This window comes from Nomascus leucogenys, chromosome 17 (genome assembly GCF_006542625.1).
Source record: "Nomascus leucogenys isolate Asia chromosome 17, Asia_NLE_v1, whole genome shotgun sequence".
Taxonomy (NCBI): Eukaryota; Metazoa; Chordata; class Mammalia; order Primates; family Hylobatidae; genus Nomascus; species Nomascus leucogenys.
Window position 1 is genome coordinate 15,962,276 of NC_044397.1, and position 15,245 is coordinate 15,977,520.

Sequence of the window (15,245 nt, forward strand, 5' to 3'; positions counted from 1 at the left end):
CTACTACGTATATTTATTGCAGCACTATTCACAATAGCAAAGACTTGGAACCAACCCAAATGCCTATCAATGATAGACTGGATAAAGAAAATGTGGCACATATACACCATGGAATAGTATGCAGCCATAAAAGAGGACACTTTCATGTCCTTTGCAGGGACATAGATGAAGCTGGAAATCATCACTCTCAGTAAACTATCACAGGAAAAGAAAACCAAACACTGCATGTTCTCACTTATAAGTGGGAGTTGAACAATGAGAACACATGGACACAGGAAGGGTAACATCACACACTGGGGCCTGTTGGGGGGTGGGGGACTAGGGGAGAGATAGTATTAGGAGAAATACCTAATGTAGATGACGTGTTGATGGTTGCAGCAAACCACCATGGCATGTGTATACCTATGTAATAAGCCTGCACGTTCTGCACATATATTCCAGAACTTAAAGTATATTAAAAAATCAAACAAAAAAAATTAAGACTGATGATTCTGGGGTTGAGACAGCAACCAAACAATTTTTTTCTTCCTGATTGTACCCCAAATAACATTAGAAATTGTATAAAAAAAATTCTTTCAATTAAAAAAAATCTCAGAGACTTAGTGTCAAAACAAAGCACAAAACAAAATTTAGCACTTCTTCATGGGAAAAAAGAAAAAATGCGATTTTCAATAATGTCACACTGAACGTGTAATAACATTCTTAGTAAGTGATAATTTTATTGAGAGCAGTTTAAGTAGAATGATGGTGCCAAAGTCAGACTGCAATATGATAAGAAATGAATGAGTCTAAAAATATTCAGGATCAAGTAGAGACTACTCCTTCAAAACCCTCAAGATTCAGATTGAAACAACACTTCTTCAAAAGTACGTGCTTCAAAAGTACATGCTGTTCTAAGTAGTAAAGAATTTTTTTTTAAGGATGGGGTAAACCTGGACATTCATTTTATGTGTATTTCTTCCAAGTAGCTACTATGTGTTCTGCATGTTTGCTGTCAGGATTCACTTAAGATCTAGAAGAGAGAGGAAACTGTTAGCTCAAATATCCAGAAAAAGAAAAACAACACCTCGCTTAGTATTTTGTTTGTTTTTGTTTTCATTAAAATGCATTATTTATGTTAATATGTAATGGCTTTACTATTGTTATTTATGTATTTATTTTGAGACAAGGTCTGGCTCTATTGCCCAGGCTGGAGTGCAGTGGTGCCATCTCAGCTCACTGAAACCTCCGCCTCCCTAGCTCAAGTGATCCGCCCACCTCAGCCTCCCAAGTAGCTGAGCAGCTGGGATTACATGCAGCTAAATTTTTTTGAATTTTTTTATAGAGACAGCGTTTCACCATGCTGCCCAGGCTGGTCTCAGACTTGTGACATCAAGTGATCCACTCACCTTAGGCTCTGAAAGTGCTGGGATTACAGGCGTGAGCCACTGAACCCATTCTATTGTTATTTTTAAATGAGTTTATTAACACTTATTTTCTAAATTTCTCAGTTTTAAGTTCTCCTACGGTAAATACCAACATATCTACGTACACAAAAGCTCTTTGGGGTGTTTAGTAATTTTTGAGAATGTAAAGGGATCAACACATTGGTAGCAGTGTTGATAAGCATAATCATATGATTTATCTCTAGTAAAGCTCAACAGAAATGAAGAAAATAAATTATTGGCTTGATTCAAGATAGAATATTGGTATGATGACTAGAATATTCAGTAATTGATTCACGTTCTAAAGATTTGTTGTACGCTGACTGAGAGTCAGACACTGTAATAAGTCTAAAAATACAAAAGGAAGACAGTCTACCTAGAAGATGTTCCAAGTACAGAGAGGGGAAAGAAAACAGAACTTAGCTCAACGGATATTTATTTGAGCACTTGGCAAAATCAGGGCGTAAAAACGAATACTGAATGCTAAAATGCTAACTGTTCTCATGGAATTTATGTTTGATAATGCAATCCAGTGCACTATTTTTTTAACCAAAGTAAACTATAAATCAACATATTAAATTCTATTCTTAATGAGTACAATTGTTCTTTTCTTTTTTTTTCTTATTTATTTATTTATTTATTTTTGAGACAGAGTCTCACTCCATCACCCAGGCTGGAGTGCAGTGATGCAATCTTGGCTCACTGCCATTTCCATTTCCCAGGTTCAAGTGATTCTCCCCTCTCAGCCTCTCAAGTAGCTGGGACTACAGGCGCCTGCCACCACACCCAGCTAATTTTTGTATTTTTAGTAGAGACGGGGTTTCACCATGTTGGCCAGGCTGATCTCGAACTCCTGACTTCAGGTGATCCATCCACCTTGGCCTCCCAAAGTGCTGGGATTACAGGTGTAAGTCATTACACCTGGCCTAGTACAATTATTCAATAGCCTTCAAAGCAATTAGATAAGCAGAACAATTGCTTCACCAAGGCTTTGAGCAATACAAATCTGTTTTCTCTTTTAAAAAATATTTAAACATTCTTTGATATTCAATCAATGTCCTGTTGTAATTAACATGCCCTATTATTACTAATAGCTCTTATCTTTTACAGTAGCTTTCTGGTTGAGTTTCCGCTTCTCTATCCCATAATCTACAATGATTACCTAAAGCCATGATCTAAAACTTTCAAGTCTAAATAACTGAAAAAACAGATGACTGATGCTTATGCTCAAATTTCAGTCTTTATTATGTGATTGATGCTTATTCTCAAATTAGATAGCTCTCACTAATCAAAGAAATAGATGGAAGCCCCTTCTCTGTTCTCATCCTAAATCTGGAATTTATAGAACATGGATGTTTCCCTGTTCTGTGTCCACTTGGTTAGTCAAGAAAACTTTGGAACTGACATCTTTCTGTCGAGAAAAATCTTGATTCCCAATTGGGGAAGTAGAGGATGAAGAGAAGAGAGATACGTTGATATACATGTACTTCCCATGACATAGCAGGATCCTCTCACATTATCACATGTCTCATGCCCCACAGATATCTTAAAATATTGCCCTAATTTCTTAGATGGGGAAACATTTTTTGTCTGAAATATAATAAAATATTAAACAAATGTACGTGAAAGTGATAATACTTAAATCGTAGAATACCAATACAAATCAATATGGAAATATTAAGAGCTTTTATACTTTGAGTGTTTTCTCAGAGAGAGTTCTGCTAAATCAGGTGTATGGCCCTCATTAAGCTATTTTCTTCATTCTCCTGTCTTCTCACAAATTTCCTAATTAGAATAAGTTATTCATTACAGTGGATTGAATAATTTCCTCCCAAAATATACATCAACCTGGAGCCTCAGAATGTGGCCTTATTTGAAATAAGGATTTTTGCAGATGTAATTAAGGTAAGTATCTCAAGATGAAATTATTCTGAATTAGGATGGGCCCTAAATCCAATGATTTGGATGGATTTAGGATGGGCCCTAAATCAAATGACAAATGTCTGTCTTCATAACAGAAAATAAGAAGACACACAGAGACAACTGGGAGAAAGCCATGTGAAGATGGAGACAGAGAACAAAGGTCTATTGCCACAAGCCAGGGAAGACGAAGAGCCACCAGAATATGGAAGAGATAAGAAAGGATCCTCCCCTAGAGACTTCGAAGGGATTGTGGCCCTGCTGACACCTTGACTTCAGACTTCTAGCCTCAAAAATGTGAGAAAACAAACTACTGTCATTTTAAGCCACCCAATTTGTGGTAGTTTCTTATGGCAGTCATTGTAAACTAATACACTCATTAAGTTGGTTCCTTTTGAAAACTGAGAGAGAAAATGTTTTTCTTCTAGCTTTTGCTTTCCTATGTGTAAATATCAAAAACTAATTCATATAACACTATAAAACATAATTTGGACAGATTGAAGAATTTGTAATATTGAATCCCCGAAACAAGTTCCAATTTAAGCTATTGCAAACATAGAAAAAGTAATATACAATACTAATTGGCTCTTTTTACAGAATTTTCAAATATCTGCAGCCATGTATTTCAATAAAAACATTAAATTATTTAGATGAAATCTAGAAGTATATAATCCCATTTGTTCATTTACAACTGAATTTTGATTTAACGCCCCTTCTGTGATCTACTGCATCTGCTCTTCCCATTAACAATAACAACAAATTTCCATAACGTGTTGGAGAATCCAAGTAAAGGAAAATAGTGGTATGATGCTACTTTTTATGTTCTTACTTTAAAGAGCTTATATTTTTGAGACATACACCTCTTTGAAGAGCTGATGAAAGCTTTTTCCAGTCCCAAAAAATCTACATACAAATTTTTTACATAGAAAAATTTACATGCTCTGTTACAGAAATCACAAGCCCCTTGAAATCTATCTACAGCTTCTCTAATAGTCCCCAAACTCCCAGGTTAAAAACATCCATATTCAGGCAACTATAGAGAGTTGATAGATGTTGCATGCATTTTGGTGTCATGTATACTATTCAGATAAACTGCTATTGTTTTTTCTTTAGACTTTGAAATTCTTTACTCAAAACAAGATTTCCAATGATATTAACAACGGTGCCTACTTTGGCAGCACATATACCATAAAGGGAATATTAATAATATATTCTAAGTGTCACTGAAAAAATTTCTTTACACTATGAAGTTTTAAAATATTATATTCATGAGTGTTAATTTATTATCCCTTTGGGAAACATTTTTCTAAAGGAGATTTTATAGACGAAGCATGGGAGAATGGGATTCAATACAGAGAAATCTGATTCACAATAAACTGTTATGAAAAGAGGACCTCCAAAAGTTTTAGGTATACCTAGTGGGGGAAAATATTCCCAATGAACTTGAATAAATACCTCATCTGTCATTAGGGTTGCAATTGATCTGCCAATCTCATGGTACTGTTGACCCTTTCCCAGGGGTCCCAGAAGAATGAACAAAAATCTGTAATTAAGAAGAAAAAAATGTTTTAAGGTAGAAATATAAAAATAATTTTAGTAATACAGAATGACTCATCTCAAAGGAATTACTGAAAATGGAGATTGTGATGGCAAATACTTCCATAGTTTTTCATAGTTCATTAGTATTTTGAAAAATTTTACCGTGATTGACTCTTATGCTTAAGATCCTCAAGCAATGGGAATGCATGGTTTTCCATGTTTTTTTTTTTTTTTTTTAATCACAGTGTTTCTCCATTTAGTTATCTGTACAGCATGTGCAGTTGTTATTGGGAATTTTAAGGATTCTACGATCCTTAGAGAAGGAAAGTGGGAAAAGTAAAATCTGATTAGACCTTCTTAAATTGGAAGGAAGAAAACTCACTTGTATGCAAAATGGCGAACAGTTCAAAGGGGGCAAAGGTAACATAGTAGCAAAACAGAGAAAATATAAAGTAAAAAAATAGTAGGTGTATGTGCAATTTTCATTATAAAAAATTATTGTCAGGAATCAAAGATCAGCCAGGTAGAAAAAAATAGGGAGTTAATGATCTATTATTTATAATGCTGAGGAATAAAAATAGCATCTGCACTATAATATTCCATCTACATTAGGTCGAACATTTGGCAAATTCATCATCACAAGTGGTGCTTTTAAAGAAATCAATAGATACTCTAACTTTAGCAGACTAGTAATTGCCCTGTCTCTGAGAAGGTCAATCCTTCTGGGAAACTGTGAAAATTAAAGAATGCCCTATATTCTGCCATATCATTCTATGGTGTTAATTTGTTAAATGGTTTATGCTATTAAGTATGAAGACTAATGGCTTCACAAGGTGTACTAAAATAGTTACTATAATTCTACTCCATTTATTTGTAATCTTTAGAGATTGTACATGTTTTTACATGAGGCGAATATTACACAATTTTAGAGGATGTGACAATATTTTTTGTGTGTGTCAGTGACAACTGAACCCAAGCCAATTTCTACTATGTAGAAATGTCCAGTATACATTAAAAACAGGAATGGTTTAATTTGGTGGCAGGTGCTTTATCAACTATAACAGCTTTTTAAGAAACTTCCTAACCTATGTACATCTTGCTATTTTTCAGGTTTCCATTCCATGGGCTATTTTTAAAGATCTAAAAGATTATTTTCTGACATTTCTACTATGTGTTGCCATTGTATTAATAGGATGCCCTTTTGTCTTCCCAAAAAAAGGATAATAAGAAACCCCGAGTGGGTTTATTTATTCCATTTGTCTAACTAATTTTCCATTTTTCACCTTTCCTAACTAAATAGTCTTGTCTTTAAATCTCTTCTCATACAGTTGCTCTATAGTGGCCCTAATTTTTTTCTCCATTGTTCTCTACACATATTTTGCTATCTCAGTATGAAATAAGGTCACTTAAACCTGACAGTTTTCACAGTAAGGGTATATAACCCCATCACGGCTTTTTTCTAGTCATGGGAATTTTTCTTTTCCTTCTTTTGAAATACAAGAACTATCATTGTCATAAATAGCCATCATTTGCTCATAGATCACCAGACACCTTCCTGAGTGGTGAAACACAAATGCACTGTTTGGAGTACTGAAAAGAAATTTTAAACTGCTATAATAGTAACTCTACAATTGGCAAGTTTAACACCTTAGATATGAATCCCAGACTCCCAGAAACCTTGAATAGGTTACAGGTTGTCCATAGAAAACATATGGCCTGAATCACAGTCAGATACCACTTTAATGTGCTCAGTTCATCCTTTCCCTTTGTACATAAAAGTTGATGTGTATCAGAAATCTCAGTAATCCTCAAACAGGATAAACATAGACTTCTTTCTATAATCTGAACAGTAATAGATTCCTCCCCCAAACCATAGTCAGACATAGGTACTTAACCACTGAATCCCGTTCCATCAGCTGAGCTCTTACAAAATGAGGTCTCTCCTGGCTGTGCTGTTCCATAGTTGTAGAATATTTTATCCATAATCAAAGCATGGAGTTATGTAATCTGCTATATTTTGAGTTAAGGCCAAAGATTCATAAAGGACATATATTCTACAGTTGATACAGTACCTGAACTTTTCATCAAGTAACTTGGCTAAGGCATTCAATGTTTGGAAGAGGAGGCACACTAACAGCTTTTCAGATAGCTGTAGCATCAAAGGGCAGCAGCCATATGGGAACGGGGCCCTAAATAGACATGTTTTGCTGTGGGAATAGGACTAGAGTAAAAGGCTATCTGCATTTTGTAATCACACTAATGGTAGGAGTATGGAAGAAAACAAGGTTCCTGGGTAAATTGCTTGGAAATTAATGTGCTAAAGTCAATATTCTGGGTTTCCTTTCTTTTTTCTTTCTTTTTTTTTTTTTTACAGTTTTAGTAATGGATAGCCTTATTCTAAAAAATGAGAAACAGCATAATTCAGTTTGTATTATCCCTAAGTTGTTATTTTATTGTTAAATGAGAAACAAGTTCCAATCACCAAATTAAATTTGTACTTTTAACTCAGATCCAACCTCACTGCGATAATACTTCTACCAGTGTTTCTACAGACCCTGTGTGTGGGAAGCCCACTGTGCCTAGGATTGAAACATATATTTGACACTATCCTAACGATGGCACTTACATGCATTTTGAAGGCCTTCTTATTCAAGTGTAAGCAAACCTTAGTAATTTTGCTGTTTTTGAGTTTGACCACACTCATGCACAGGATCCTTTCTTTCCTTAGCAGACAATTTAATGCAATCTTTGAGAAAAAGCTAACATGTTACCACTTCTTTTACCAAAAATGTAAAAAAAAAAAAAAGAATTCATATGGCTTCAGGGTACCTTGAGATGAGGAATATGCCTAAAATGAAGCAGAAGTTTGAGAGAAGGGAGGAAAGAATAGAATAATTTTTAAAGCACTTTTCCCCTCCTCCACAAACAAAAATTAATAGTAGTTTCGTGGATTTCACATTAGTTTCTAGTCAAAACTCTAACAGAAAATTACATTGAATCCTCATTTTCTTTCCACAAAAAGATGGTTTAAGAAAAATACAAAAGAAGCTTTTATACTTTTTACCTGGTTGGGATTGGGACTTCAGCCAGTCCTTGAAGCAATACAGCTGGAGACAACCTGACAAATGCAACTACAGTTCGATCCAAGAACTCCAGTTCTCCCACTAAGATGTTTGATGCTTCGGCACCTGGAGGAATCTTTTTCATAAAATGCAGATCAACCTGCAAGCATCACCAGGTAAATACGATAAATCAAAATTGGAAAAATCTGGTAAATCGTATTCTTGCACAATGCTTCACATATAGTAATCCATGAATAAATATAGTTTAAATAAATACACACAGTTAAACATCTCATTTGCCCTTTTTCTATAATAACCTTTTTTCTTTACTTGTGGATTATTTTAACTTGTCATCAATAAGCTGAGTACTCTGGTTCTTCTATTTACTATTTTTAAAAGAAGTTTCTCCAGCCTCAACAATCTTGAAATTTTAGACAGGGAAAAGTATGTGAGTTCAGTTAAATAACTCTTCTTTAACCATAATTTAATTAGCATTTGCCAACAGATTTAATATTTTATACATTACCTAATTTTTGTAGATAATACATTTTAATTAATACTCAAATATGCTTATGTCAAAAGAAATATAATCATGTTTCTCTTTACAGTATAAATTATGACTTTAACCTTCTTCTCTTTTCTAGTTGTTCTATGTTCTTCACATTATATACTTGGCCTGGTAATTCTTCAATATTGGTTTTTCATCTGAGAATTTAGATATGACACAGTAGAAAAAATAAGAATAAAATATTAACATTTGGAGTTACTGAAGACCTATAGTTGATTTTCTGACATGAGATGTTTGTGATTGAAATGAATGTACACAAAGCAAAAGTGATCATTAACAAGAAGAAATGCTAAGAATAAAGAGTGAAGTCTAAAAAATGAATGCAAAATATCCTTAACAATAAATATCTATTTTTATGCATAGGGCCTCAGTGAAAGACAAGCAGTGACATTAATGTACATTGTATAAGATCTATGTCTTGTTTCTAATTCACTTGAGTAGCTTTTTATGAAACTCTGTTTTTAGGGGAATTAGAGTTTATCTGCTCTTAGTAATTGATCTTATGCTCTGAAGTTAATGAAATGAGGGCCAAAGATCAAAGTGAGAATAGCTGAGAGAGGAACGAGCTCTAGCAAATATGAGTGAGGCTGAAAAGATTTTTTTTAGCCTAGATAGTTCTTTTGCAGGTTTAATGATTTGAGAATATTTTTCTTAAAAATTTAAAATGAAAAAATCCATAGTAATACTTTAGTGACTCCATTAAATATGTTGCTTTCTGAAATCAAGATGATAGTACAGCTATTTGGAAGTTTTGTCACTAATTAATCTTTCCAAAGATTAAGGACACCACAAAATATATAACCTAGTATACGAAGCATATATTCTTTCACAAGGATTAAATATAAAAATATCCTACAGTACTCCATCAAAAATATTAAATAGAATCATTATTTTATTTTAAAGGAAAGGAAGAATGATTTAACAAAGCAAAGCTGCCTACAAAAATATGTAACAAATATTACACATCCAAAGTGTTTAAGCTACAAATGTACTCCCAAATATAAATTTGTAAATTCATAATTCATGTACACTGGATTATACAGCAAATATTTTGCTTTTGTGGAATCTGATCTTTTAGTTTATAGATAGCAAAAGTATTTATTTACTATAATAAGTAAGGTTAAATTTCATGGGATTTATTGTGGTATTTTTGTAGGTATTTATCTAGCTAAGAGAAATGTACACATTTAAGATGCTTTAAATTAGCAATGCTTTACATTTTCATTGTAATGCAAAAATTCCCAAGGAGGGAATAGAAGATTTCCCATATACTATTAGCTCTGTGAGGAAAACATAATAAATTTCATAATTCTTTCTGTTACTAAAAGAATAAACAGTTAAGTTTTCTCTCTCAATGGAAAGAACAATGATACAATATAAATATAATGAAACAAAATTTAAAATGAGAAAACATCTTTTTAAAAAATGTATAATTGATAATATGAATTATATTGATAATACCTGAAATTTAAATTCCACCTTGAAAACTCTATAAACTCATTTATTGCTTGACAAATGCCATTGTCTTAACTACTAAAGTCTGTGCCTCAGGCAGGTAGTGATTATAGAAATAACTGTTTAAAGATGAAATTTAATTAAATCAAGAAGTACATAGTATGTTAAAATGGTTAAATTTTGTAAAAGAAAATATATGGTTATTACACATGATCTTTAAATTTACAAATTACCTAATATATCATTGATGCCTGTAATTTAGAAAAACATTAAAATTTACAGAATTTAATTTAAGGATAAGCAAATTCATCTTTTGACTTCGAATGGAATAAGTTATAGTTCTATAGCACATATCTGGGGTAGCCACTGTATTATACTCATTATATTACATTATCTTGGAGTAATCATATACTTTGGGAAGTAATCGATTATATATTATCTAATTATATTATTCTATATTATGTATAGTTATATATTATATTATTCATGGGGAAACCCTATATTTTGTGTTTGTGTACTGTATACTTCATGAAGAAACTTATTTGACAAACCAACTATCTGTTTTTGTTTTTGAGACAGGGTCTCATTGTGTCATCCAGAGTGGAGTGCAGTGGTGGGATCCCAGCTCACTGCAGCCTCGAACTTCCTGGCTCAAGCCATCCTGATCCTTCCAGTTCAGCCTTCTGAGTAGCTGGGACTACAGGTGCGCCACCATGCCTGGCTGATATTTTCTAGATTTTGTAGAGATGAGGTCTTACCATGTTGCCTAGGTGGATCTTGAACTCCTAAGCTCAAGCGATCCTCCTGCCTTGGCCTCCCCAAATGCTGGGATTCCAGGTGTCAGCCACCATGCCCTTGGCCCCCTAAGCAACTTTTAATATAACAAAATATTATGTTTAAAGACCTGACTGTGACCTCTTATAAAATTATAAATATGTAAAGCAGCTCTAGAGAATCTAGGTTGAACTACATCCCTAAGAAAACTGTCAAGTGAACACAAACACTTGCAATGGACAAGAAGGAAATCCTGGAAGTTTCTGGTCCTCTGAATAGGATCTTGAAGAAATTGAGCTATACTCTTCTGGGTCTGTATTTACACTCATGCTTCTGGGCTGTCCAGATCTCACCTTTATGCTAGTAGTGGAAAGATTTCTTTCTGGGCCTTTGATACTTAAGCTGTGGATGAGAAACAGTTACATTTCTAGGGAACAGGGAATGAGATTAGATAGAGGACCAAGTTGAAATTGGGAAGTGTCTGGGCAAACTACACGCTAAGAGTTAAAGGAAAAACAGATGGAAATTTAAGGAGAGAGTTTAAACCTTTAGCCCATCATAGAAAGTACAAGAAACTTCATAGGGATTCTCTGGGAAGAAATGGTGTCTTGACACTAACTCGCCAGTGATCTTGAGCAGCTCTCTTAATCACTCTATAATTCAGCTTTCTTGCTGACTAAATGAGGAGATGTCCAAGGTTTCCTACAGTTCTAGGATTAAATAATACAACTCTTTCTAATATGTTTCATACACTAAAGCTAGATGCAGAAGAAAGTTCTTTCTATGTAGAAAATTATGTGAAGCCATCCCTGGGTCATTTGAAGTAAAAGAAAACACCACGAGCATAAAATACCTACGTTCTACTGTCAGCTTGAAAAACAAAAACAAATAGTGCTTTGACACATCTGCTTTTTAAAAGTATTACAGGAAGCTAAAACCTGATAATTCCAGTTACTTTTCCAAATCATTCCTTAAGTAAGTAAGTTTGATAGGTCTATCCATTGGAAGGGTTACAAATATGTAGGTTGAATGTAGATGGAATAAATATGATCAAATCATATAAGATGAATAAAGACCTTTTTTTTCTTAACACCTCAAAGTGTTTGGAATCTGCATATTAAGATTCTGGGGTTTTGGAATCTGCATATTAAAACTTAAAATATTAAAACAGAAAACTAACCTGGAGACTAGGTGAATTTTGATAAATTCACTACTAAACTAAAATCATAAGGCTAAAAAATCAACTCATGCACCTGCAAAATCTGGCACTAAAATTTGTTTCCATAGTGATAGATCACAATTGCTCTTTTCAAACTCTACTTTTCTGCCCTTTCAGACTTTAAAGTAATAAATCTTACTCAAGTCTTTTTTAAATTCCAAAACTGGGCTTACATTATTTTGAATCTTGAAGGATTCATTCAACAAATACATACCAAATACTATTCAAGGCACTAAAGACCCAGTGGAGACCAAAACATTCAATTATGGTCTGGTGTTTTATTTCTGACACTATTATTTCTACTACTACTAATAACCACACTAATAAGTGTAACCACCTTTTATTAAATACCTGCTACAAGTCAAGCACTGTCCCAGCATCTCTCTATATATCATCTTATTAAATCTTCACAACGAAATTGTAAATAGTTTTCTTACTTTGCAAATGAGAATGCTGAACTTTAGAGAACTTCTCCAAGATCAGCCAGTTTATAATGCCAGAGTTGGGATTCAAGATCTCATGCTGTTTCTCAAAAGCCACATTCTTTCCAGTGTGCCATGCTTTGAGCAAGAGACTGGGGAATAAAGGCAGCTGACACTAAGTAGAGGGCTCTAGAAATTTAACTTGCCTATTAAAAGATGAAACGGGCCAGTGATCACAAATGTGATGAGAAAGAAAAGGATTAAAAGAAAGGAAATCAAATTTTGATTCTTCCATAGTTTTAACTGTTTGGGGTGGACCAGAAGATGAGACTACTGCCTACAACTGGCAATCCTCATTTTCTTTCATATGTGATGAAGTATTCTTGAAGGCTGCAAAGGCAGGTCACACAACCAAAAGCAACATGATATGGAGATATACAATCAGTGTATAAAGGTTATATTATTTTTAAAAAGTTAAATCACAATTTATTTGAAAGGAGGAGCTATGTGGTTTATAATGATTGTTTCTGAGGATGTTAAATATGCCTTCTTTATGCTGTTAATGCATTTATACATAAATATGCAGCTTGTTACATTATTGCTTTTAAGATCATTTCAAATTAAGAATATCAGAAATTAAATGTATGGCAGTTTGTGACAACTTTTTCCAACTTGCAGATGAATGAAGATGCAATGCTTTAAAAAGATAGTTCTTAGAGTGGCAGATGGAATACATTTGAACTGGCTTAATGTTTGAATCACATGCCTCCATACAGTGAAATGAGCTTTGAACCACTGTAGAAATAGAGCCCGAGTATGCCCTCACCTCTCTCTCTTGCTGGTGTGGAGGTCCTTTTTCATGCCTTTGTTTCATCCCACATGGACTAGTATGCCCCTTTTGTTGGCCTCCCAGTCCCTGCACGCATAATTAACAGACTTAAGCTGGTACACCATGCTCCCATGGAGACTCCGCCAGGCACCAGAGGGAGAGCATGCACATAACTAGATCTAGATTATTTAGGCATTGTCAGAGGGATTCGGAAACAGCTCCAAGGAGCTGATCACTATTAAATTTTTCAGAACCTTGATTCAGGCTACTTCCTCTAATGCTTCCATCCATTCCCACCTCCTCCCACTACTACAATTATTGCCAGTGCTAAGGGCTTTATTAAAATATTACTCTGAGTTACTTCTATTTCAGCCACTCAGATAAAGAGAATTGTTAATCTGCTGTATTTTCACCAAGTATTGAAACTCCTTCTCTTTTGCATTGTCTTTTTTTTTTTTTTTTTTGAGATGGGGTCTCACTCTGTCACCCAGGCTGGAGTGCAGTGACATGACCTCAGCTCACTGCAACCTCTGCCTCCTGGGCTCAAGTAATCCTCCCACCTCAGCCTCCCAAGTGGCTGGAACCACAGGCACGCGCCACCACACCCAGCTAGAAACTCCTCTTTTCTACTCAATTGTTACTTTGCCATAGCTTGCAATGGCACATATACAATGTCAGGAATTTGCTAATCAAAATCACATTATTGTCACTGACTCATTTTCTAAGAATACAAATGACTTCATTTCAGTTGTCTCCAATTGGATGTATCCCTCAACACAGTCAGTTCTTAATGTTTTTATTTAAAACTCTGCTCAGTTTTACTATGTCCTTCCAGGATTTCCTCACAGTAGTGACTTTTCCTTAATTACATTAACAATTCAGTTTCATATTATGATTTGCTTTCCCACAAATAGAGGAAAAGTGATTTTGAACACAAACTAGCCAAAGTTTTTAAACAATAGATTAAACTTGGCCGGGCAGGGTGGCTCACGCCTGTAATCCCAGCACTTTGAGAGGCTGAGGCGGACGGATCACCTGAGGTCAGGAGTTTGAGACCAGCCTGTCCAAGATGGTGAAACCCCATCTCTACTAAAAATACAAAAATTAGTCAGACGTAGTGGCGCACTCCTGTAATCCTAGCTACTCGAGAAGCTGAGGCATGAGAATTGCTTGAACCCAGGAGGCAGAGGTTGCAGTGAGCCAAGATTGTGCCACTGCACTCCAGCCTGGGCAACAGAGCAAGACTCTGCCTCAAACAAACAAAGAACAACCAACACAAACAAACAAAAATAGATTAAACTTCTGCTAAATTCCCTGTGAAGCCCAGTTATTCTTTTTATTGGAAGGGAGAACATTATACCAAGTGGCTGAAACATGAATACTATGCATAAAACTCACAGGTTCAGTTTTTTTTTTTGAATAGGCAAAATGTTACATGTGGACTTAATGCTAACATTATCTGTAACAATATCAAGCTTTGACAAGAAACAAAAAAAGTGCATGCAAAATATTGTGTCAACACCTCTTAAAATGGGTAGTAATTTCTAGTAATAATTTAGCAACTTACTTAGATGAGAGGGAGAAAAGCTCACCTTGCTAAAGTCAACAGTGCTGTTTTCTCTGCTAACATCATTTTTATTTTCAACACAGGCTGGAGCAGACTGAGGAGAAACAACCTGACCTGCTAAAAGAGATTGTTGTGACAGAATACAAACAATTACTTACATAGTTGTAGACATACTGAGTGAAATAGGCACTTCAGCTAAACTAGACTAACAGGTTTCTTAATGAATTTATGATGTAAGCATGAAGGGTCAATATAAATAAATCTATATTAATACAAACATTCTTATCAGTTACAGGTAGAAATGGGAGAATTCAGTAAAAAATTAAACCAATTTTCAGATAAAAACTTTAAAAGATTATTTTCAATAAGGATTATCTACAAAATATGTAAATGTTACCAGGATTTTGAAGCATCATTGATTTCTAGATTCCAACCAAAACTAATGATATATATAAAAAGACAAGAT

General features: G+C 34.4%; 1 protein-coding gene across 14 annotated transcripts in view; it reads right to left on the minus strand.

Annotated features, from left to right (window-relative positions):
- Nucleotides 1-15,245, minus strand: part of SLC4A10 (solute carrier family 4 member 10) — a 356,421-nt gene that overhangs the window by 93,037 nt on the left and 248,139 nt on the right. For 5 of the 14 annotated variants that reach the window (XM_030796790.1, XM_030796802.1, XM_030796788.1 and 2 more), the window contains 4 exons: nucleotides 14,805-14,896; nucleotides 13,210-13,299; nucleotides 7,948-8,105; nucleotides 4,800-4,887 (listed from right to left, as the gene is read on the minus strand). In XM_030796790.1, coding sequence (XP_030652650.1) covers nucleotides 4,800-4,887; nucleotides 7,948-8,105; nucleotides 13,210-13,299; nucleotides 14,805-14,896 — 428 coding nt within the window. The remainder of the gene's footprint in view (nucleotides 1-4,799; nucleotides 4,888-7,947; nucleotides 8,106-13,209; nucleotides 13,300-14,804; nucleotides 14,897-15,245) is intronic. The other 9 variants (XM_030796800.1, XM_030796798.1, XM_030796797.1 and 6 more) reach the window with 3 other exon arrangements.